General features: G+C 37.3%; 1 protein-coding gene across 1 annotated transcript in view; it reads right to left on the bottom strand.

Annotated features, from left to right (window-relative positions):
• ND-75 (NADH dehydrogenase (ubiquinone) 75 kDa subunit) overlaps positions 1-27,004 on the bottom strand; it is a 139,537-nt gene that overhangs the window by 76,304 nt on the left and 36,229 nt on the right. The window contains exons 4-5 of the mRNA XM_090373926.1: positions 26,484-26,591; positions 12,422-12,498 (exon numbers count right to left, since the gene is read on the bottom strand). Coding sequence (XP_090230052.1) covers positions 12,422-12,498; positions 26,484-26,591 — 185 coding nt within the window. The remainder of the gene's footprint in view (positions 1-12,421; positions 12,499-26,483; positions 26,592-27,004) is intronic.

Raw genomic sequence — 27,004 nt, 5'->3', positions numbered from 1 at the left:
ATAATTATGAGAGCATCCTTGGACTCAGGGGAGGTCCCCACGGACTGGAGATGTGCAAATGTATCCCCAATTCACAAAGGGGGATCGAAGGGTAACACGAGTAATTACAGAATTCCAGATAGTTTAACTTCTGTTCCAGGTAAAATAATGGAGTCACTGGTTAAAGATGCATTGCAGGATCATCTAGACAAGACTGTAGCAATAATTCAGACACAGCATGGGTTTGTTAAGGGAAAGTCTTGTCTGACAAATTTGATAGGATATTATGATGTGGTTACAAAGGAACTGGATGCAAAAAATAATTTTGATATCATATATTTGGATTTCAGGAAAGCTTTTGACACTGTTGCGCATGGAAGACTATTGTACAAATTGGAGCAGAATGGTATTAAGGGTAAGTTGCTACAATGGATAAAAGGATGGTTGAGTGGGAGAAGACAGAGGGTGGTAATCAATGGGTGCTGCTCTTCGTGGACTAATGTTATTAGTGGAGTCCCACAGGGTTCGGTGTTAGGTCCACTGTTGTTTTGTATATTTATCAATGATATTGATGAAGGTATATCAGGCTTAATGTCGAAGTTTGCAGATGATACAAAGGTTGGCAGGGTTGTTAATGACAGCAATGGCAGTTTGCTACTGCAACAGGATCTAGATAATTTGGGCAGATGAGCTAAGAAGTGGCAACTGAAGTTTAACCTTGACAAATGCAAAGTACTGCATATGGATAGAAGTAACCCCAGAGAAATGTACCAACTGTGTGGTACTACGCTTAAGGTGGTATAAAATGAAAAAGACCTGGGAGTAATTGTGCAGTCAGATATGAAGTTTTCTGAGCAATGCAGACAGGCTGCCAGGGCAGGTCATGGGGTTTTGTCAATGATATATAGGAATTTTGCTAGCAGGGAGAAGGAGATGATTGTCCCTCTGTATAAGGCAAAGGTCAGGCCACGCCTTGAGTACTGCGTACAGGTCTGGAGGCCTCATTATAGGAAGGATGTAGATTTACTTGAGTGTGTACAAAGAAGGGCAACAAGATTGGTGAGGGGAATGAAGGGATCCTCTTACCAAGAGAGGCTTAAGTTCTGCAAATTGCAGTGGCTGGAGACTAGGCACCTGCACGGTGATCTGATTGAGGTGTATAAGGCCTTGAATGGGTTGAGCATGCTGAATTCTGATGTGATCCTTCCACTTGTTCAGATTTCGAACCTAAGGGGGCATAAATTCAAATTAAGAAAAGACATATGTAGAACAGATGTGCGGAAATTTGCCTTTAGCCAGCGGGTGGTTAATTGCTGGCTTTCATCTGTCGTTGTGGAAGTTGATAGGTTGAATAAATTTAAGGAGGAACTGGACAGGCATTTGGAGGGAATGGTGTGATTTTTTTTTTTTTTTTTGGCTGATGCCGCATAAGCTCATACACTTGCTTTCTTGCATCACATGCCACTACTACTGCTACTACTACTACAATAATACAAGATACAGAGACCTCTAGAAGCATGTACTTAAAAATTTAGAATGAGGGAGAGTAAAGACCCAAGGAGCAGACAGCATGCACCCAGTTATACTAAAACATTCAGCATGTAATTGTACAAAACACTTTTACTAATGTTAATGAGACCACCATTAGACTCTGACGATTCTACCTCTCCCCTTGGCATGGAGGACTAGTGTTCCCTTGGTACATAAGGAGAACCCTAAAATGGAAATGAAACTACTGTCAATGAGTTTGATTTCCATGGTGGGTGGTAAGGTCACAGAAACTGTGATTAGACTTTCACAATTATGATCGTACGTACATGGTTTTCATATAGGTGACTAAAGGGATATGAATGTACTAGGTGTGATTATTAAATAACGAGACACTTGCAATAAAATAAATATAATGAAATATTTCATACCTTACAAGTTATCCCCTTCAAAATAATTGCCTTAGGCTTGCATTGTTCTATATGTTTCATCCAAGCATAGAAACATTTCTGTAAGTCATTTTCTGTAAGTCCCTTTAGCACTCACTTTTGTCATTTTTTTCTGAGTGGTGGACCCAAAATAAATTCCCTTAAGTATACTTTTCAGCTTCACAGGAATTTGTTTTTTGGCCAGAAACTAGCAAACAGAGAGTGTATTGTGTGCTGGGGCATTGTCTTCAAGGAGCATCCAACTATTCTTCCAAAATTCAGTTCTCTTCCTTCAAATTTTTTCACGCAGCCTTATCAGAACTTCAATGTAGTATGCTCAATCGACAGTCTGATTTGGTGGGACGAATTCAGCCATAATAATTTCTTTAATATCAAAGAAAACAAGGCGAATGGTTTCACATTTTCTTTTTTTGGTTTGAGAGACTGTTTTGTCTTCCAGTGCACTGACTGTCTTAATTTCTGTGTCATATAGCAACAGCCAATTTTCATCGCAAGTTATTACAGTGCTCAGAAAGTCTGGATCTTCTTAATTTTTTTTCAAAACATCTTCACAAACTTCGAGTCTTCTTCCTTTGATCTTCATTCAAAATTTTTGACACCCTCTTAGTATACCCTTTTCTCATGCCTAAATTTTCAGTTAAAATTTGTGTTTCTTTATCTATACTGAGTTTTGATGCAACCATTCTAATGCTTAAACAATGATCACTTTTAATTAATTCCTTACCCAGTCCACATCTTTCATCAGTTTTCATGGATACCTGATGGCTTGGTCATTCATCGTCTTCCACATTCTTTCATTTCTAAAAATTTTTATGCCATTCAAATGTGTGAGCTCTTGACATAATACATTTCCCATAAATTGGACATAACAACTCAACTTTCAGTTGGTGTTTTCATTAGGTTTGTTAAAAATCTGAGGTTGGTTTGTTTTTCGATTCTTTTGTCTGTCATTTTTCTGGCAAATTGCAAAACACGAGGTAATGAAACCTGTCTCGCTGCAAAGAAAATGAGTGTGTTGGAATGTGACTTCACAAACAACTAGAGAAATGTTCAAGGTCAACTGCTATGCCTTTGTTTCACAGGTGGCACTTAGTATGTAGTGGCTGCACATGCAGTCTCGTTATTTAATAGTACACCTCACATACATATATTTTGAAGGTTTTCTCAATGTAGCATCAACAAATTATATCTGCATATGAACAGATTCTCCTGAAACACTATAAGGATGTACTGCATCTATTGTGTTTGCCAGTGTAATAGCAGCTGTTTTTATATCTAAGACAGTTTTGAAAATCAGCATTAGAGGGCATACCCTTTCAACAAGATTCAAGATGTGTGGGCTTACACAAGATTCAAGATGTGTGGGCTTACACAACAACTGAAGAGAGTTTCTGGAATTCGGATACAGAAGTTGATGACTGAACCATATAATACATATAAACACAGAGGATAATACTGCAAATAAAAAATAAGTAATGACAAGTTATTTTTAATGACTTTTCCACTCATATATTCAGCTATAAAATCAGAACAGAAAAAATATATAAAAGCATTTATTGCATAGCTTTTCAATTTTTAAAAACTTCCAGATTCCAGGGGGGGGAACTCTGGTTTGTGTATTTAATATCCAAAAACCCACTCAAGACAGACTTAAAGACAATACAGAACCATCTTGAAAGGAATGAAATCCTAGTGTGATCATAAACCTCGGTTCATGAAGGGCGAAGTCTTGCTCGACCAATCTGGTTAATTATTAAGATAACATTATGAAACTACCAGGGGAAGGGAGGGACTCTGACATTATACAAACTGGAATTATAGGGAAGATCCTTTGATGGAACAGGGCTGCTAGAAAACTAAAGGGGTGTGAGAGAGAGAGAGAGAGAGAGAGAGAGAGAGAGAGAGAGAGAGAGAGAGAGAGAGAGAGAGAGAGAGAGAATCATTAATGGGTATTCTTCAGAACGGACCAGCATAGCAAGCAGTCGAGTCTTTCAAGAATCAGCTTTGGTGCTCCCTCTTGTTTCTAAGCTTCCTTAATAACAATGAGGAGGAAGTACAGGAAAAGCAGTCAAAGTCTGCTGATGAGATGAATGTTGGGAGATGGTTAACAAAAAGACCCAAGTTATACTGCTTCAAAGTGATTTGAACTGGTTGCAAATATAGACTAAAAGATGGCAACTAAGTTATAAGGCATAACTGTAATACCTTATAATTAAATGTAATACCTTATAATTAAATATAAGGCATTACACTTCAAGGAACAGAAAAGTAGAAGCAATCTGCAGACTGAAGGGAAGAGGGGGATAAAATTCAATCAAGATGAAAGACCCAGGTAAGGGTAATGGTGAGACCATACTTGAAATATTTTATTTGTGTCTGGAGGCCATATTAAAAAAAAAAAAAAAAAAAAAAAAATTATCTACTTAATGTGCCTATTTCTTCTAATAACTTATCCAGGCCTTCCTTAAATTTATTCCAACTACCCATTTCAATTTACTCCAAATTCCACAATAATAGGTGGAAATTTATTCAAACAATAAATTACAGCAATCGATACTGGATGAGTGAAAATTTCTGCACACTCATTAGTAAGCATATTTACTGGTAAGAGAAATAAGAACCAGATGTCACAAAAATAAAATCTTAGGAGGTAACAGAAGCTGGATCTACTGGAGTTTACCTTTGGATAGTGTGGTGCAGAAATTTCAATGCTTATAAAACTTTTTTTTTTTTGGCCACAGAAGCTTTTGGAAATTTTAATCTTCCACAGAACCCTTTTAAAAATCTAAATATTTATTTAAAGTGTATTAAAATAGTGTTAATATAACACAAAAACTCTATCCCAGATGTTTCTACATTATTGATCCTCTATAGTGCATAACTATAAGATGATACTATCATAACTATGTGATAACTATGTAACTATATGGTAACCTAGAAAAATTATGCAGTAGGCTGAGAAGAGGCAACTGAGGTTTAACACTGGTAAATTTAAGGTACTGCAGTGGTAATACCAGAATAACATACCAATTAAGTGATACCACATTCAAGGGGGTGGAGTTTAAAAAAAACTGGAGGTAACTGTGAACTCAGATATGAAGTTCTCTGGGCAGTGCAGGCGGCTGCTAGGACAGCTGATGGGGTTTGTCAATGATATACAGGAATTTTGCCAACAGCGATAAGGAGATGATTATCCTAGATAATGGCTGGCTAAACCACATCTTGAGCATCGCATACAGTCTAGAAGCCTAATTTAGGAGGAATGTGGACCTGTTGGAATGGGTGCAAAGATGAGAAACAAAATTAGTGAAGGGAATAAAAGGGTGCGCTTTCCAAGAAAGGCATCAGTCCTGCATTTTGCAGCCTCTGGCAACTAGGCACTTGCAAAGAGCTGATCAAGTTGTTTGAGACTTTGAATAGATTGAGTAAGCTCAATGCTGATGGCATCCTTCCTCGGACTACACACAAAGGGGCATAAATTCAAATTGAGGAAAGATGGTTGCAGGATAGACGTGTGGAAGTTTCCCTTCAGTCAGCAAATAGCAGTGTTGGAACAGTTTTTGATTTTATTGTGTGGAAGTGGGTAGTTTAAATAAATTTAAGGAAGAATTAGACATATTATTAAAGAAGATGGAAGATGAATTGAGAACACTTTTTTTGGCCAATTCTGTATAAGCTTGCTTCCTTGCATCATTTGCCAATACTGCTGCTACTACTAATAATAATAAATGGGGTGCAATTAGTCTTCTGAATTCGAATCCTGCTATAACGAAAAAAGAAAAAATCACGGGAGGGAAAAAATTTAAAAACTGCAAAAGTTGCTTCATTGGACCTATCTCCCCAAAGGTCAAAGTGACGTGTCAGGTAGAGTGATGCAACCTGGTGTCTTTCCCAATAACTACTACCCACCACTGGATGCAAAAGCCAAAGCTAAACAGATCCACTTCCATAGCTGGATGAAGATGAGAAGTGGAAATATTGAATATACTACATCAAGTGTGGTGCAGGATAAAGTCACTTGCATTCAGGCTTTAGGCAGAGGAGTTGGTTTGTCATCTGCAGGAGACGGTCTCCTGCAGATGACAGTGGAGCAAGTGATGCTGTCTCTGGTATGGCTACAACAAAGGAAGAAGCCAACACATGAAGTGGAGCACCCAAATGAATGTTCTTTATACAAGCATACTTCAAAATAAAGCTAGACAGACATGACAATGTACAGGATGGAACTACACACCAAGGTTGGAATGGTTCCCGATATTCATTGTTCAGGTCAGGTCACCAAACAATGAATAGCAGACCACAGGCGGACCATCATCATAAAGAACCTGATAGCTCCTGCAATCTTGGAAAAAAATCAAGCAAGATGTGAGCAACAGAACACCAATAGAATCCTGTGGCAAGTCACAGACTACCTCAATCGGCAAATAATGCTGGCTTATCTCTACAATAATGAAGTAACACTAGACAACCCGCACAGCCATTTATGGTGGACTGTAGCAGCCACCAAGATGAATGGAAGAGAAAGCAAAGACCAACAGAAGACAAAATGCAAAGACAAGGAACCATCAGCCTGGGAAAGAAGACCACAAAAAAAGATAGAAGAGATAAGAGTGAGGAGAGGCCAATTAACCCAGTACAAATAGGGTAACAGAAGTAAGAAGCTGATCATAAAAGTAAGACCATACTCAGGAAAGACAACATCCACAGCAAGCACGAGACCTACAGTGGCGAACAAAAAAACTGCATCACTTGAATTTTGTAAATAATGTGCTTTGCACTGCATTGTGGGTTGCAGAAATGTTCAAAATGCATTTGTTAGATGGGATATATATCTCTGTGAATGAAATCCAACAAAAAGACTCCATCTTATATACCTAAATGCCATAAATATCTTCCCAAAGGGTAAAATGCGTAATTAATGGAAATGAGAAATCATGCAAATGGCAATCATGATAACCAAACATACATTATATTGCATTTACGTGTACAAATTGAAATGACAAGTTAACGTAATAGTATTATGTACTGTAAATCAGCAAAATAAGTCCTCATATTTTGTTCTCCTTGAGCTACAATTACAGCCTTGCAATGATCTGGCATAGAGTTAATCAACTTCTGAATATATGGTTGCCCAGTTTCGTGGTACCATACCCTTACAATGCTCTCCTGCAGCTGAAGTTACTTGTTGTCTTCTTTTGAGCAACTTTAGACGACATTATGTACCAGCAATTTTCAAACCTGGACTGTTGCCAGGCCACTCCAACACTGTAATGCCAGCATTTCTGAGATATGACTGCACCTTAGGTGATTAACAGAACATCTTAAAGTACTGTATATGAATTAGACTAAATGGGGATGATAGCATAAAGGCTTAATTGTCAGTACTCACCTCAACTGATCTGCTCTGTTACATGATGTTAAGGTGGAATAGGATTAAAACTAATTTAGAATATAGATTAAAAATTAAAAATTCTTTTAAAAAAATAAACAGTATAACTGTTTATTTTTTTAAGGGAGAAAAACGAGGGAAAACATTGATGCAAGTATGTTTTAAGCCTTGTGAGACAAGAAGACAAACTCATCATTAAATCTAAATAGCATAAAACTTACCAATTTTGCTGTGTGGCAAGGTGCTGAGTCCTCTTGAAAAATGCAATTTTGGACGTGTGTGTGGTGATCCCTAATAACGGGTTTCATGCACTCCTCCAAGATAGCAGTGTAAGTTTCTGCATTCACCGTTCCATTAATAAACTTAATTGCCCCACCCCTTTGCTTGTTATGCATCCCCAGACCATCTGACCAGCGGGGAACTTTACAGTCGGTGTTATGCAGTCAGGATGGGATGCCTCCAATTTTCATCTTCTGACATATCACTTCCCATCTGAGCCATGCAGGTTGAATTTTGATTCGTCAGAAAAGATGAGTCTCCCATTGCTCTTTTGTCCATGAAACATGCGTTTTAGCCCAAGCAAGTCGCTTCTTCCTCATTTGTTGGTTCAACAAAGGCTTCTTCTTGGGCTGATAGGCATGCAGACCACATTCCAAAAACTATCTTTGGACAGTTCGTGCACTTGTTTCAACAACAGAGCCATCTCAAAGTCCAATTTAAGATCAGGAGCACTAGCATGGCAATTACGAAAGCACAGCCGTTTGAGATATCAATCTTGGGAAGGTGCAGTCACTCTCTTATGGCCTGATCCAGGTGTTCACTTCACATCACCAGTTTCACGCTTTAACTTCAGCACCCGGGATACTGTTGACTGGTGGCAGCCTATTTTATCAGCGATAGCACATGTAGAAAGCACTTCCTGGGACAGAGCAACAGCTACACTTTTTTTTCTTGGTGTCAACTGAACGTATGGAGCCATGTTTACACCTCCGCAAAACGGGATACTAATGAGCGTGTATACCCTTCCAACACTGTATTTATAGAATGGCTAATGCAATACCTTGAGATTACTGTCTGATGCAATACCTTTGCTTTGCGACAAACAAAATTACTGTAATCAAACAATATCTTATACATTTCACTACAAATGTTACTTTTTTTAAGGTGATGCAGTTTTTCTGTACGACACTGTATAATCAGAGAATCAAAGAATACCCACACACACACACACACACACACACACACACACACACACACACACACACACACACACACACACACACACACACACACACACACAGCAGAGCAGAGCAGAGCAGTTCACTCTTGATATGGCACTGTGACACAATTCCAGATCACTTATCTGAAGACTAAGGACAAAGGCACCACAAACTCAGCAAAGTAAAGATCAATCACCTGTCTCCCAATTATGTACAAGATCCTAACCAGCTGCATAAAGAAGAGGATATCAGACCACTTTGGAGAGGCAGAACAACATGGCTGAGAAGCAGACGGGATGTAAACATATGAGCAAAGGATGGAAGAAATGATTGACCATTGATGAGGCAATTATGGAGCACGCCTACAAGAAGCACTGCAACCTGTACACAGCCCATATTGACTATCGCAAAGCCTTCAACTTAGTGTGTCATAACTAGCTGATAGAAGATACCGAAGATCTACAAATTCAACTCGACACTGACATACTTCCTAAAAGCAACCACGGCAATATTAGCATTAGTAGAGGCATTTGATGCAAGAAAGCAAGCTTATGCAGCATCAGCCAAAAAAAAAAAACCCACTTCCACTTCACCCCTCTGTTCGTTCAAAATACCTGTCCAGCTGAGCCTTAAACTTATTTAGGCTATCAACCTCCACTACAAGGGATGGAAGTCTGTTCCACCAACCAACCACCCGCTGGCTAAAGGCAAATTTCCGCACGTCTATCCTACATCTGTCTTTCCTCAATTTGAATTTATACCCTCTCAGGTGATTATTCTGAGCTAGAGGAAGAATCCCATCAGCATTGAGCATGCTCAAACCATTCAAGGCTTTATACACCTCTATCAGATCACCTCGCTGGTGCCTAGTCTCCAGACACTGTAATTTGCAAAACTTAAGCCTTTCTTCGCAAGAGCACCCCTTTGTTCCATTCACTAATCTTGTTGCCCTTCTCTGTACTCGTTCCAGCAGCTCTACATCCTTCTTGAAATGAGGCCTCCAGACCTGTATACAGTACTCTAGGTGTGGCCTGACCATTGCCTTATACAAGGGAATAATCACCTCCTTATCCCTGCTGGAAAAATTCCTGTATATCATTGACAATACTCCATGAGCTACTCTTGCAGCCCGTCTGCACTGCTCAGAGAACTTCATATCTGCCTGCACAACCACCCCCAAGTCCCTTTCATTCTCTACCACTGTCAGTGTAGTACCACAGAGTTGATACGTTGCTCTGGGGTTGCTGTTTCCCATGTGTAGTACTTTACATTTGTCAATGTTAAACTTCATTTGCCACCTCTCAGCCCATCTGCTCAACCTTTCCAGATCCTGTTATGAAGTACCATCATCAAGGTCAAGAACATCACAACCAGATTGATCTCCATCAGAAGAGGATTCTTCCAGGAAGATACCATAAGCCTACTATGGTTCTGTCTAGCACTCAACCCAATGTCCACCATACTCAACAATAGCAAGTACAGATATACCCTAAAAGAAAGGAAGAACTTTTACACTCTCTGATACATGAATGACAACAAACTCTATGTGGTAACCAAGAATTAAATCCAATAGCTACTCCAGATTACCAAAGAGCTCAACACTGACATCAGGATACAATTTGGCCTAGACAAATGGAGGACTCATGAACTGCTTCAAGGAAATGCAGTCAGCTGAAACTACCAGCTAAATACCAGTGAAGAGATTGAAGCCGTGACATGAGGAAGAGACCTACAAATATCTGGGGATTATGTAGGCTCAACAGCTAGAACACAAGGAGATCAAGGCGTGCCTGAATGAAAAATACCATCAGAGACTGAGAAGCCTGCTAAAACTGAATGGCAGGAACATGGTCAGAGCCATACACACCTATGCAATCCAAATACTAACGTACTCCTCTGGGATCATAGATTGGACCAATGCTGAGCTGGAGCTGATTATGAGATCAACTAGGACAATGATGACCAAGAGCCGCCAACACCTCCTGAAGTCAGCCACTAAGAGACTGACCATAGCCCTGTAAGGAGGGAGGGATGGAGGGGAATGACTTACCTCACTAAACAAGAGAAAACAACTCTGCTAGAAACAGAAGTAATTTTCCCTAGAAGTAATCTGTGGGATTACTTCTAGGGAAAATACAGCAACAATTTACCAAGCCATCAGAAAGCAGACAAATGGCAAAACTAACACACACACAGAAGAAACAAAGACAGAAAAATGTGTAAAGAAGGCATTCCATGGCAGACACTACAATGATCTCTATCAGGATTACATGGATAAGATGGCTTCCAGCACATGGCTCATGAAAGAGAGGCACTTCCCTGAGACCAAAGGATTCATGTTTACTATCCAAGACTAGGTAATCAACATGAATCTACAGGAAATACATAGCCAAGGACCCAGGAGTGATAGATGATACATGAAAACAATGCCACCTGGCCCCAAAACAATTTAGTATGTCACTGTGGGATGCAAGGTGATCAACCAGACAGTGTACACTCTCAGACATGACCAGGTCACCAGGATAATACATCAGAAGCTAGTGCAAAAATATCAGTTGATCAAAGAAAGTGTACCATATTACAAGTATGAACCTTGGGTCGTACTAGAGACCCATACTAAAAAACCAAACTGGTGGTACCATGCCTTAATAATGGACAAGACAACAGACCAGACATAAACTGCATCAACAAGAAGGAAATATTCATCTATCTGATTGACACAGTGGTGCCCAAACCAACAACCTCCCAAAAACCTATGAGTAAAATATCAAGAAGTATACAGACCTAAGACAGGAAGTCAGAGGAATGTGGCATATAAAACAAGTAATGACCATCCCAATAACAGTGTTAACCACCATCATAGCGTCAAAGAGCCTAGGTAAAAACTTAATAGGCTTCTCAGAAAACACTTAGATGGAACTTCAGAAAGCTATGAAACATCTGTAGGATAGTCAGAGAGTCCCTCAACCAACAGTAATAACAATAATAATAGTAACGGGCCCAACAGCCAGCCACTCTATGGTACCAGTACCTATTGTGGGGCAGAAAAATTCCTATAAAGGAGAAAAGATTTAATAATAATATGTCATAATAATGGACAAGATGATCCAAGAGACCAGACATAACCCTCATCCAAAAGAAAGAAATGGCTATCTACCTGATCGAGATAGCAGCACCCAACAGCAGCAACCTCCAAAAAAACTTACGAAGAAAAAAATCAGGGTGTATACAGAACCAAGACAGAGAACTGTGGCATAGGGAACAAGTAATAGCCATCATGATCACCACGTAAGCCATCAGCATGGTGCCAAAGAGCTTCCATAAGAGCCTAGCAGCAATAAGCCTTCCAGAAGACACAGAACTCCAGAAAGCCATAAACCTGTAGGATGGTCAGAGAGTTCCACAACCGATGATAGTAACTAGACATAACTACCCTACACACCTGGTACCAGTACCCATCGTGGAATGGGAATAAACCCATTAGGAGAAGAAATAGATAATATTTTTAATTAATTCAGAAAATTTATTAAAAATTAGACACTTGACTCCACATTATTTAAATTGCATAAATTTGAGTTTATTTGGATCTCTGACAGAAATTAGACAAAAAAACTTAAAAACAACTTACAAACAAACAAACAAACCATTACCAATCAAAAGGCCTTTTGGTAGAAAATAGATATAAGTTTTTCTCTCTTCTGTAAAGAAGTTATAATTAATTTTTCGTTATGTTTAACTATTATTGCTATAATTATTCTTTCATAAAGACATTTTATTATGGCATACATATGCACACAGTATAAAGCAATATAGTCTTCAGAGGCAAACACCTCTGAAGCAAGTTCAATCTACATTAAACACCATTAAAATTAAAGCTATTATTGCAAATTATGTACCTAGCTTTTCTTGTCATCTCAGAATTTGTCTTAATTCTCCATCCTTTCATTACTGGCATGGCACAAGCTGCTACAGGCTAAAATATATTTGTAACAACTGTTGTAAAATATATTTGTAATGACAAAATTTTAAATGAACTAAATTCTTCTATAAAACTAGTACACAGTTATAAAAATAAGTATGTAAGATATAATACTTAAACAATGATGCTAGAGTGATTTCAAAAAAAAAAAAAAGAAAATATGATACAAATATACAGGGTGTCTCAAAAATACACAGCATAACTTCAGGAATGAGTTCCTCATATGTAGACAATAAAAATTTTTATACATAGTTCCGAAAATGCTTGGTTTCCAAGTTTTGAAGGTCTGTCTATGACACTTAACTGTTCACATCAACTTATAGTAATTGTTCAAAATGTCCACCTTCTGCCTCAATACAGGCCTCACATCGACGTCTCACGGACTTGCGAAGACGATGCCAAATTCCTGGCATGTTTCGTATTGTCTCACAACCTGCCACAATTTGATTGCGGAGAGTTTCCACATCAGCTACCGGAGTCAAATACACCAATGACTCTAAATGGCCCCACAAGAAGAAATCTAGTGGGTTTAAATCAGATGAGTGTGGAGGCCAGGCAGTTGATCCACCCTCTACCTCAGGAGTCATAGATCTTGGTCATCCTCTGTCGACAGTACGAGGTGTAAAGGTCCCATGTTCACAAAGGATACCAGCGATGGATACCTTCAAACGTTTTCCTGTCTGGACATCTTCGTTCTGGGAACCTTTCGTGGTACAAACGATGAGCCTCCATTGCATTGGCTTGCATTGGCATTTATATTATTTTATATACATCTGCATCCTTTGCTGCTGCTTTGCGCGCTTTGGTGCATTTGTTTGTCTAAACGGTTTTTATCATTATGCTATCTCTATTGGTTTTAATGCACTATTTATATTAATTTAAGTTTTAGCCATCTGCTGCTTTGCGCGATGCTAAGCTTAAAACCACAGCCTTTCCCGTTTTATTTATTTATTTTATTTTATTTTTTTTATATATATGGGCCTGTCTGGTACACTTCTCACCACATTTCTTCTTATCTGCCTAAAATTTACTTTATTCTGTGTATTTAAAATACTGTCTTAAAAACTGATTATAGAGGTCACTAGTCATCTATTTTTTCGTTAGTAGCTGTTTTATTTGTTTTGTTTGCAGCTATCGTATTGACCTCATGTAGTTTCGCGTCGCCATTTTCAGGTATAATATTTTTAATCTTCTACTTTTTATAATATTCACCCTTTTATCTTAATTATATTTTCATTATAATACTGCGTAGGGACTACCTTGTCCATACTTTGTAAGAGATACTTTTCCGTTTTTTTTTTTTTTTTTTTTTTTACATTTATTTGTTTATTTACATTTATAAATTTTCTCTTGCATAACTATGGGCAAGTATGGAAACGCAGTCCGTTGATGCTGTGTCAGGTGTAGTCCCCCGATGAAATACCTGATTTAGCATCAATATTTACTTTGCTGACATCAGATTTTATTAATTTCATATTTTCTTTTCTTCCCCGTTTCGGAGTACTGTATTTAGCAAATTTTTCCCGCCTTTATCTGATGTAGGCTATCATAACTTTCTTTTGACATTTTGATGTAATTTTTTTTAAGCTTTCCGGATGTTTCGAACTGCCATCTTTACTTTTATTTATCATATTAATTATAATTTACATTTGCATCCGTTGCTGCTAGACAGGTTTTGGTGTGGAGAAAGCCTCGAGAGTGCTTCCTGTCAGACGGTACTGTCTAAAAAAACTCCACACCATCAGACTGCCTCCACTAGTAGTCTGAAATCCAGAAGTAACTGACTTATTTGGATGCTTTGAACAATTGTGCTATCTGTGCTGGCAGTATTAAGGAAACAGACACTATCAGTATTATCACAATCCTCTATGTCAGGAGTCCCCAAACCATGGCCCACGGGCTAGATCCTGCTCGCAGATATTTCAATTAGATTGTAAAAATTAATGTTTATATTAGATCACAATAAAATCTATGAAAAACACAATTTCCAGATTATTTTAACATTCATCGGTTGATTAATAGTGTTGATGCCTCTGCGTTGTCAGCTTAGATATTAATACTGTAATTTCCACTCAAAGCTATTCTTTGAAACCATTAAAATAATCTGTTAATCTTGACCCTGCCATTAAATAGCAATAGGCATTAGAGACAATAATTAGGGATTTCCTAATCCCTTGCCAGCCTGCACACCAACCCTGATCTACAGAGTATGGAAGCAAAGGTCACCCTGGCTTCTACTATACAAGAACCTCAGGTCCAGGATAAAAACATGACACTATCTTATTGGTTAATGGAGTTAATCGCTCTGCTATAAATTAGCTGCTGGCAGCCTGTATGCACAAAGTTTCTGGTAGCATTGGCAAGAGGAGGCTGTCGGCAGGTATGAATTTAATCTCTTTGTATTACATTAAATTTCCTGTTTTCTATTAAAACAGCAATTCAAAACTTAATACTTCAGAATCGTAATTTGCAAATTGTAATATTGGTAACTGCAATTGTATTAGTGGTAATTGTAACTGTAATATCCTAAAATACACAAATTTGTAGCCCTTTCTGTTCTCCCCACAGCATGGTCTGATGATGGGTATTGGTAAGATATCTGAAATGTCACCTTATTAAACTATATTATGTTTGTTTGTTATTTGGTTTTTAGGAGCATTAGCAACTAAGGCCATATTGCTCCGGGGATATGCGGTGGTCATTCCCTGACCTTTTCGCATCCTCCATATTTGGTGGTCATGGGCTCGAACCCTGGTCTAATCGAGAAGCATGTGCTACGCATTGCTGCTCCAGCCTACCTGGCTATGGAGGAGCCAAACTGTATTATAATTTTTATTATAATAACGTAGTTTATTAGGCAAACAGCCTAATAAACTATATTATTAATTTCAAGTGATATGAAAATAATAATAACCTTTATGTTAAAATATTTCATAAAATTTTAAGACACGTCAATGCTTGCTTACTTCAATATTCACGAGTATTTTTTTCTTATTCCAGTAACCCCATTAAAATTATGTCAAAGTTGATGTCGAAAAACAGAAAAGTTGATGCTGAGTGTCACATTTTTAATGAACGGTGGCCAAGTAATTACTTTTTTTGCACTACTCAATGATACTTTCACATCTTATTTGCAATGAAGCCTTGTTGGTGTTCAAGGAATATTAGTATTAGTAACGGCCGCATGGTGCAAGAAAGCCTATGGCTTATGCTGCACCAGCCAAAAAAAAAAAAAAAAAAAAAAAAATCCGAACAAAACAATGATAAAAAATAAATAAATAAATAAAATAAATAACTAAATAATAATAATTAATAAATAAAAAAAAATAAAATATAAATAAAAAGGAAATTAAACCTATCATCCTATGCGCTTCCCTTACCCGAAAGTACTATCCAGATGACCTTTGAATTTCCCCAAACTGTCGGCCTCTACCACCCATGAAGGCAACTTGTTCCAGTAATTTATAACTCGCTGGCTAAAATAAAACTTCCTGCAGTCCAATCTAAACATTTCCCCCCGTAACTTGAATTTATGTCCCCTAGTTCTAGCATCATTTATAATCTTGAAAATTTTGTCCTCATTCATTTTACTGATGCCTCTCAGAGCCTTAAACACCTCAATCAAATCTCCTCTAAGGTGTCTAGTTTCCAAACTCTGCAACCCACATATTCGAAGTCTTTCTTCATAAGGACGCCCTTTTGCCATTAGAGACACCAGGCGATCTCACCAGGCGAGTTACCCTTCTTTGCACCCTTTCAAGAAGCTCGATGTCTTTCTTTAGGGGCATACTTGAACGTCTCCATACTTGAACACAGTATTCCAAGTGTGCTCTAACATTAGCCTTATATAATGGGATTATCACGTCCCTATCTCTACTTGTAAAAGTTCGATAGATCATCGATAGGACACCATGGGCCTTCCTTGCAACCTGTTTACAATGCTCAGAGAATTTCATGTCTGACCGTATCGTAACACCCAAGTCCCTTTCTTCCAGTACTGGGTTTAGTTGAACTCCACCAAGTGAATAAGTTTTTTTGGGATTACTGTTTCCCAGGTGTAATACCTTACACTTTGTTGGATTAAAGCACAGCTGCCATTTTTCTGACCATTCTTGAAGTCTATCTAGGTCTCTCTGAAGAAGCTCAGCTTGACAGTGATCATTAACTACTCTACCAATTTTAACATCATCTGCAAATTTAGACATCACGCCCTCTATCCTTTCATCAATGTCGTTTATGAAAATTAAAAACAACAGTGGTCCTAATACTGATCCTTGGGGAATCCCACTTCTTACATCAACCCAATCTGAGGAATAGCCATTTATCACAACCCTCTGCCTCCTGCCCTGAAGCCATTCTTCTATCCATCTAAGGATTTTCCCAGTGATTCCAACCTGTTCCAGCTTATAAAGCAACCGCTCATGTGGGACTGAGTCAAAAGCTTTGCTGAAATCTAAATAAACAATGTCGAAATTATTCCCTAAATCCAGCTCGTGAGTGACCCTTTCGAAATAGCAAACCAGATTTGTTAAACATGATTTTCCCTTTACAAAACCATGCTGAGTATCTTTGAGCATTTCAATTCGATCCAAATGATCCTGAATTCCACCCCTGATCATTGCCTCCATGATTTTCCCTACTATTGAAGTCAGACTGACAGGTCGATAATTTCCAACTTCACTTTTAGAGCCACCCTTATGTATGGGAGATACATTTGCACTTTTCCAATCCAAGGGAATCTCCCCAGAGTCTAGTGATGCTCGCATAATTAGCCTCAATGGTTCAATGCACTCGCTTGCCGCCTCCCTTAAGATTATAGGGTATATTCCATCAACTCCAGGAGCCTTACTGGTCTGTAGGCTCGAAAGTTTTTCATTAAATAATCTTGCGAAATTTCAATATCACTAATTACATATTTTTTAACTTCGCTCCCACAATTTCCCATTGCCACAAAAGGCTTTTCATTTGTAAATATCGATGCAAAATAACTGTTGAGTTCATCTGCAACGGCAGCTGGTGTATTTATTACTATCCCCTTTCCCTTACGTAAAGGTCTGATCTGGTTTGTCCTGCTCTTCTTGGCATTTATATATGTGAAGAATTCTTTATCCCCCCTCTTTGCTCTGTTTGCTAGTGATTTCTCATAAACTGCCTTTGCCTGTTGAACCTTTTCTGTGGCTCTATTACAGATCACCTTGTAGCTGTTGTAGGCTTCAGTACTTTTTATTGCTCTGTAGCCTTTCCATGCCACCTTTTTCTGCTCAAGTAATGTGGCAACTTCACTATTCATCCAACTTGGAACCCTTCTCGTGGAGTATTTTTTTTTAATGGTATATACGCATTCAAGGCATCTGTGATTAATGTTTTAAAAGCGTACCACAGTTCAATTGTATTCATTCTCAGCGCGATATCTACCCATATCTACCTTAAGGCATCGTAATTTCCTTTTCTGAAATTAAAACCCATTCCTTTGCCTTTTACTTCTGCTACCTATCTCGTCATCATCCACTGTAGAACTCCGTGATCACTTCCTGCTACTGGTTCCTCTACTGTCAGCCCTGTTATGTCATCTGATTCATGTGTGATGATGAGGTTTAGGATATTCTTTTCTCTAGTACTTTCCCTGACATGTTGATACAAATAACAGTCATCTAGTTGATTTAAAAATTTTGTTCCCCATGTCGAGTTTCCTTCCCATTTAATCCAATCAATAAGAGGCAAATTGAAATCACCCATAATAAGGTATTGACGCTTACTTGCCCATTCCATTTGCATGCTGAGGCTTTTGTCATAATCTTCACAATCAACTGGTCTGTAGATTACTCCTACTCGCATTATACCTTTGTTTCCAACTATCTCACACTATACAGACTCTATACTATATAATGTGAAACATCACTACACCACAAAACATGCCTCAAATTATGATACATTTCAAGGAGCTTTGCAGCAGAAAAAACTCCAAGAACTAACCCAAATTTTTCAAAGTCAACAACAGATTAGAACTTTTATTCATCAAAATTTATCTGCAGTTAGAGCTAGTTTTTGAGCCTTCCAAATCACTGCCAAAGAAGAAAGGGCCTATATGGATAGAGAATTTGTAAAACAAATTTGTTTGGCAATTGCAGAAGTATGTCCTGAGTAAAGAATTTTGTGTCTGTAAATTTATCTTCATCAACTGTAACAAGAAGAATTGAAGATTTAGGAGTCTATGTTCAAAATCAACTAGTAGAAAAGTTCCTGAATTCACAAGCCATACAATTCAATTACTAATTTATATCCAAGGTGTAAATCAAAATTTTGCAGTAACTGAAGAGTTAGTTGCATTAAAAAACTTGAAAGATACAGTAGGTGAAAATATATTTTTGAGTGTCAGAAACAATTGACAGCCTCAAATTGAATTGGGATTTGCTATCAGCGGTTACAACGGATGGCGCTAAAAATATGGTCGCTACTAAAATTGGGTTCAATGGTCAGCTTCATAAATATCTTGAGAGTAAAAATATTAAATAAACCAATGCAATTTCATTGTATAATTCACCAGAATTCTTTATGCGGAAAATTTTTGGGTATAGATTCAGTCATGTAAACTGTAATATCAACCGTAAATTTTATTCGCAAGACTGTTCTGAATCATCAGCAATTCAAAAATTTTTCTTGAAATTATTCAGGCTGAATACGGTGATTTGTTGTATCACACTGAAGTACGATGGTTGAGTCACGGTAACATGTTGAAGTGAATTTTTGAACTTAGGATTGAAATAGATCTATTTATGAATGAAAAAATGATACCTGTTCCAGAACTGTCAGATCTCAAATGGTTGTGAAACCTTGCCTTTTTTCACATATATATGTGAACACCTGAATTTTCTTAATATGAAACTACGAGGATGAGATAAACTTGTCAATGAATTGTGTTATAATGTCAAAGCATTTGAAACAAAAGTGGAGTTATTTAAAAGTCAACTACTTCGGAATAATTTTTTATTTTTCATGTTGCAATAATTTATCTAAAAATATGCCTAGTCGTAATTTTTCCGCTGAAAATTTTGTTCAAAATGTTAGTTTGTTGCAGGAAAATTTTGCAGATAGATTTTCTGATTTTAAAAATAATTCAAAGGTGTTTGAACTTTTTCAATATCCGTTTGACATACCCATCAACATTGTTGATGAGAATTTACAATTAGAGTTGGCAGATCTTCAATCTAATGATGCACTGAATACAATATTTAAAAATGAAAATCTAATTCAATTTTATTCATTTTGCAAGAAAGGTTACATCAATTTTCGGAAGTACATATATATGTGAGCAGACCTTTTAAAAATGGAATAGGTAAAATCAAAAATATGATCGCATCTAACTGACCTGCATTTACATGACTTTTTAAGAATTGGAACTAGTACTTTAAAACCCGATATTACGAAATTTAGTCGCACTCAATAACCATTTTCATCGCATTAATTATAATTTTGTTGTACAGTAATACCCCGAAGTTACGCGATAGGTGGGTCCGACGAAAATCGCTTAAGTCAGGGTAGAACTTTGCATATAAATACATATAAATTTTGTTTAATTGGGACCAAGGACTAACAAAAACACTAGTTTAGAAGAAAAATATTAATAAAACTGCAGTTCTTTATACATATTAATACAAAATATGTATTAAAAAAATAAATGACTTACGTAAAAAAGTTATTTCGATGTCGATGGCTTCATAAAATCTAACAAATTCGTCTGACGACACAGCGCCTTCTTTTTTTCAAGCAGAATTTCTTCGTAGCAAGCTAATAATTTTTTTATTCCTTGCTTTGTAGCTATAACGCGTTCTTCGTTGGAGTCTATGTTTTCTAAAATTTTTAAGCCCTTTACAATTGAGCCCTTTTCAATTTTCACCCTGTCAAGTTTGCAATTGTCATGTGCTTTTCGCCGTTGCTTCATTTAGGCCTGTAGCACGTGCAATATCACATGGTCTTTCATTTCGCTCAAAGCATTTCACAATTTCATATTTTTTCTCTATCGACAGAGACGGACTGGCCATAAGCCTTACCAGGGAAACCCCGGTGGGCCGGTGTGATTTTGGCCATAAACCATAGTATGAGGCTACTATAAATTTTCCGGGGTAAGAATTTTTGACCCAGTTCGCCTCTGTTTATCGATAATTGCTTTTCTTTTTCTCTCTGAATCTGCAGTGTCTTCACCAGTATGCTTCCTTTTCACACCTTTTAAGTATTTTACTCATTTTTAGGGAATAAAGCACAATTACAAAACGAGGAGGCACGCTTGATATGCATAAACAAAGCTGCGCGCATGTAGCAACGGAATAAACAACACCATAAAGGCAGAGATACACTATTAACACCTCACATTTCTAGGGGTTACTACCATAAAACAATAAAAATCCAGTTGCGTTTCTGCTAGTAAAATCTGTTATAAACTGGTAGTAAACTCGATCTAATTGCATACCGATAGCTGGAATTGTGTTGGTTTTTACGTTATTATGGTGAAATGTGTTTCCCCTTCACTGATATAAAAAACATAAATACATTTTCTGAATCTTCTCTTCATTCCTATCATGTTGCGTTCGGTTGGGGTGATTCTGCATTCGACTGCCATTTCTTGTAAACACAAAGGCGAATCGTGCATAAGCCAATTCGGTTCGTGTTATATTATAAGATATTGTTACCGTATTTATAAATAGTGTATGATCGAATTCATGTAGTGTAAACACGTGTTATACGAGGACTGACTGTATACGGCTCGACTGACGCGATCCATTTCTCTCGTGAAAACGATGTAATTTCCGACAAAAGTTGAGCACGAATTCGAACACAAACATATAAATACGACAGTTGGAATACAAATTCTTTTATATGTGTGCAGCAAAGTTGAATTTTGTTCATCTTTCGCTCTCATTCTCTGCCGTCGCACCGTATATCGATAACATATGAAAAACGACCTTGAAGATAGTGGGCGGCAGTGTTGCCAAACGAAAAAATCAAGAACCACGTAACTCCGAGTTCGTGTAAGTCGGGGTATTACTGTATTACTAACTGTATTTTTGTGATTAGCACAGTAAATAAGTAATAATTAATTTTGTTGCATTACTAGCTGTATTTTTGTGATTAGTACAATAAATAAGTAATAATTAAAATTTGATATAAACAAACTGGTATATTTTATATTACATATCCAATGGTTTATTTTTGAATCTGTAGATATAGGTAGGTATTAAATTTGTTTCTCTGCAAAACATTAAAATTATCAGTAATTAGGAATTTTCTCTGACCCGCCAAATATTCCAAAAATTCATATGTGGCCCACTTCTCTAAAAGTTTGGGGACCCTTGCTCTATGTAATACAGAATTGATTTGTGAACATCGATATTAAACAGCTGGACTGTCTGACTCAAATCCTGAACCTCAACCCCAGGGACTAATCTAGCATTTAACCCAGAGTCTAATTCAGCACTCTAATTCATCCATGGGATGAATGGGACGGTCAGATGCCACATATCTTTTACTTCCTGTCTTAGGTATGAGGACTTCCTGATCTTTTACTCATATGTTTTCAGGAGGTTGCTGGTGTTGAGCACCACCATGTCGACCAGGTAGGTAGCCATTTCCTTCTTGTTGATGACGATTATGTCTGGTCTGTTGTGCAGGATCATCTTGTCCATCATTATGGCACAGTTTCAGTATAGTCTGTGAGTAGAGGTCTCTAGTACTGCCAAGGGCTTGTACTATGGCAAACTTTCTTTGATCAGCTGGTATTTTTGCACTAGCTTCAGATGTATTATGCTAGCTACCTGGTTGTGTCTGTGAGTGTAATCCATCTGGGTAATCACCCTGCATCCTGTGCTGATGTGCTGGATTGTTTCTAGGGCCAGGTGGCATCGTCGAAAAGTATCATTTGTTATTCCAGGGTCCTTAGCGATGTATTTCCTGCAGTTCCTAGTGTTTATTACCTCATCTTGGATGGTGAGCACAATTCCTTCAGTCTTGTGGAAGAGCCTTCCATTCTTGAGCCAAGCAATGGAAACCATCTTATCTATGTAGTCTTGATGGAGGTCATTGTAGTTTCTGTCATGGAGTGTCTTTTTCACTCTTTTTTTTTTTTTTTTTGGCTGATGCTACATAAGCTTGCTTTCTTGCATCTAATGCTAATGCTTTCTGTCTTTGTTTCTTCTGTCTGCGTCAGTGTGGTCTCCTTGTTGAGGTTGTGTTGTGTGCTGTCTGTCTATCTTTCATATGACTTGGTACATTGGCACTGTGTTTTCCTGGAAGTAGTCATGCAAGTTCTTAATCACCTTCTCTTGTTCAATGAGGTCAATCTCAATCAATACTCTTCCTCCTTCGTTACAGGGTATGGTCAGTCTCTTGATGGCTGACTTCATAATCTCATAATCTCCTCCAGCTCGGTGTTCATTCAATCTATGATCCCGAAGGAGTATGTTAGTACTGGGACTGTTTTTCTGTTTAAGGCTGTGACCATGTCCCTGCCATTCAGCTTTGATTTTAGCATGCTTCTCAGTCTCTGATAGTATTTCTCAGTCAGTGGGCCTTGATTTCCTTGGGTTCAAACTGGTGGGTCTGCATCATCCCCAGATATTATTCTCTCTCCCTCTGTCATAGCTTCAATCTCTTCACCAGTCTTCAGCTGGTATTTTTGTCCAACTAGATATCCTTAATGCAACCCAGGGGTCTAATAATTATTATTAGTAGTAGTAGTAGTAACAGTAGTGGCATATGATGCATGAAATCAAGCTATAAAGCATCATCCAAAAAAAAAAAAAAAAATCTCCCGCATTACCTGTCCATTCCCTCCAATAATTCTTCTATTTCTTCCCGATGAGAGTTTGTTCCAACAATTAACCACTTGCTGGCTGAAAACAAACCTCTACTCTGCAATAATTTTTCTTCAATTTGAATTTCTTCCCCCTCACGTGCAGCCTAAGCAAGAGGCAGAATGCTATCAGCACTGAGTTTGCTCAAACCATTCAAAGCTTTAAACACCTCAATCAGATCACCTCATAGATACCTAGTCTCCAGACACTGAAATTCACAGAACTGAACCCTTTCTTGGTAAGACCACCCTTTTGTTCCCTTCACCAATCTTATTGCCCTTGTCTGCACCTGTTCCAGCAAACTATATCCTTCCTAAAATGAGGCCTTCAGACCTGTATGCAGTACTAAAGATGCAGCCTAACCACTGCCTTGTACAATGGGATAATCACCTACTTAAGCTAAAAAAGTATGCCAGGATGTGGGGGAGTAACACTGTCATGAGCTAAAGGCGATCCTACTATGTATTAGGTTTTTGAATTAAAAGCCCTTTCTGAAAGTACTGTACATCCTCATTAATTCAATATAGGATTATCAAAATGCAATATATTTCAAATCACTACTGTTCCCCAACAAATAACATTGATGTCTGCTCACTAAGGTCAAGTTGCCAGTCAGCCTGCAGTGAGCAAAGATATATCCCAGTCGGTGGATTTATATATGGATACACCATGTAAAGCCTTTTCCCATTTAGGAGAGAAAAGTCCATCCTAAGTGGGGTGCTTTGGATGCCCTTGGAGTTTTGCTGCATAGTTAATAAAAGCATTTGTCTGCATAGATACAAGGAGGTTTCATGTGCTTCAGCATATAGGCTCTGAAACAGTGATGTACAGTATGTCCCCAGTGCAAGACAAAGAGCATGGTGGTGCACAGGGTCAAGCCAATGCAAAGTGCTTGGTTTAGCAGAGCTATAGGCTACAGAACCATAGTCTAGATGTGACCATATTAATGCATAGTACAAACATAGTAGTATGTAACAGTCAGCATCCCATGTTGTTCCTGACAGAACTCTTAATATGTTTAGTATAAGCTTTATAAGACAGGTAATCCAGAGTGCTTTTATATGTTCAAGGAAGATGAGTTTTGGGTGAAATATCACACCAAGAAAGGAGACACTAGGGACCACTGGTCCAATTTGATTTTCTAATTATAGTTTCTGGTGTGGATGTAGGTTACACTTCTGTAGGAAGATTGGGATACACTTCCTACAGAAGTGTATCCCAATCGTTTTTAGGAGTGAGAAGTGAAATTCATTATTTTGGAACCATTTAGCTTTTTTGTTGATGGCACCTTGCAACTGTCTTTCTACCCTGTACACTATTGGATACATACACTACCCTGCACCCATTGGCATACAGGGTAGTGTATGTATCCTATAAAGAGAGAGTACCCATATTTTTGAATATTATTTGATGTTTAATAAGTGTAAAAAGAAAAGAGTGACAGAGAAGAAAGAAGAAAAGTGATATTTATCTCTTCTAGCACTACCATTCATTCATTAAACTTCATAACACTGCACTAACTACTCTTGCTAATTACAGCAACATGAGCTGGTCAGAGAATGTTGTATGAACTGGTGGTCAGTCCACACAAGCATTTTGCAAACCAGTCCTATATGACATGAAGAATTGTTAAAGTGATAACGACAGTGTCCATTTCCCTGGTACACCACAGCACAGTAGTGCAAAATTGTACAAAATCCAAATAGATCAATAACTTCATGATTTCAGACTATTGGTGGACCAAGTTCTGGTCCATGATATTTTAAAGCATCTGAAAATAGGGGGAAAGAGAGAGAGAGAGGGAGAGGGGGGGGAGACAGACAGACAGAATGCCCAGTGTGTGGGTACTGCTGGAAAAAATGTACATTTGATTACAGTTATGAATAAATTTTTGTACGGTAAATTAGATTAAGAAGTGATTAACTATGAAGCTGCTTCAGTAGATTTTCTCTACTTTTAAGTACTACTTTTATGAACCAAGTTAAAAGATGAAAGATATAAAAATTTTATCACATGCTCTCACATTCAAATTGAAAAGTTCTGACCTGAGAATTGGAGTTTTTTCCCTTTTTGTTCTGTGTTATTCATTTTAATATACAGTCATGTATAATATTTTCCTTTCAATTAGCAGCTTCTATGGTTAATTTCTTCCATATAACAAAGATGAGATTTCCAACTATAACCAAACATTTTTTTTTTAACTGTACTTGGGCACTGGACATTTTCTGTCTAATATCTCAGCTATTCCAAAGTGATGTCAAGCTGATAACTAGCTCACAAAGCAAGATCAGTTTGTGTTTAATTACTAAGTTCATTGAAAGCAATAACATACAAAAAAAAAAAACCATCATACATTTGCACATGGATTACAATTATTAAACAACAAATAATAACACAAATCACTGATACCCCCCTCTCTCTCTCCAGAAGGTATGTACAATCGTAAATAATAATAAATGACAATGTTTATTTTAACATACATCTTGTATATGTCTAACTGTATAATAGTAAAGGCAACAAAAAAGAAACTTAGCAATCTTGTTATCATGTGAAGAAATTTAGTGAATTTCTTCATAGTAAAATTGTCATCCTTCTCATGTTGAGTAAGTTAATTTGTTAACAGTCTATAGGGTGGTTGGTTGCTGGAACAAACTTCCATCTGTTGTTGTAGAAGTTTACAGCTTAAATAGATTCAAGGCAGAAATAGACAAACATTTGGAGCAAGTGGATGGGTGAAATAAAGGGTTTGTTTTTTTTTTGTTTTTTTTTGGCTGATGTTATATAAGCTTGCTTTCTTGCATCATGTGCCTTTGCTAATGCTATTCACAAATGTCTACCACAACAAAACTAAAAGATTATTATTTTAAATGTGAATTATAAAAATTCTGCACAGTATTAATAAGAGTATTTGACTAAAAATTTCTCCTACTTAATTAATACCAACATGTTCAGACATTTTATAGATACTATAAACCTGTCTAAATTTAAATAAATATTTAGGTCCCCCTTGAACTTCAAATTAACCAGGTTTTACTGTACCTGTGTGTCCAAATATATTTGATCGTTCAATGTATGTTTAATTCTAATTTCAATAATTAGATGGTTAAGTGTCATTAAACAAAAACCAAATATTACCTTGGCTGATTTCTCCACTTCTACCAAACACATTCTACAATTACCAGCAACTGATAATCGCTCATGATAGCAAAATCTTGGAATTTCTACACCTACTTTTGCAGCTGCCTGAAAATATATGTAAGCAAAAATATCCATGTGATATAAGCATGTGTATGGGATATCCAGAAATTATTTTACCAATTAGAAAATTTCAATACAGAAAAAGTAAAATATGATTTGAGTTGTTTAAGATAAGCTACAGCGTGACAAAGGCCATGAAACACTTGTATATGGAGTCTGTAAATGTTCAATGCAGCTACAATAGTCAGTGTTGAACAACTAAGTATATTTCATAGAAAATAATTATTACATATAAGCAATAATTATAGTACACACAGAAATAATAAATAAAAAAAAAACAGAAATATCATTTGCAAATGATCCAAAAATAACTATTTATCAGAGAACCTTAGCCTGCCTAAACCCCTTTAGTGACTTTATTACGCTTACTATACACTTTTGTGTCTCCTGATAATTTA

The sequence above is a fragment of the Mastigoproctus giganteus genome, chromosome 5 (assembly GCF_048544385.1).
Source record: "Mastigoproctus giganteus isolate SK-2022 chromosome 5, ASM4854438v1, whole genome shotgun sequence".
Classification (NCBI taxonomy): domain Eukaryota; kingdom Metazoa; phylum Arthropoda; class Arachnida; order Uropygi; family Thelyphonidae; genus Mastigoproctus; species Mastigoproctus giganteus.
Note: the sequence above shows the minus strand (reverse complement) of the source record. Positions and strands in the feature narration are given on the sequence as shown.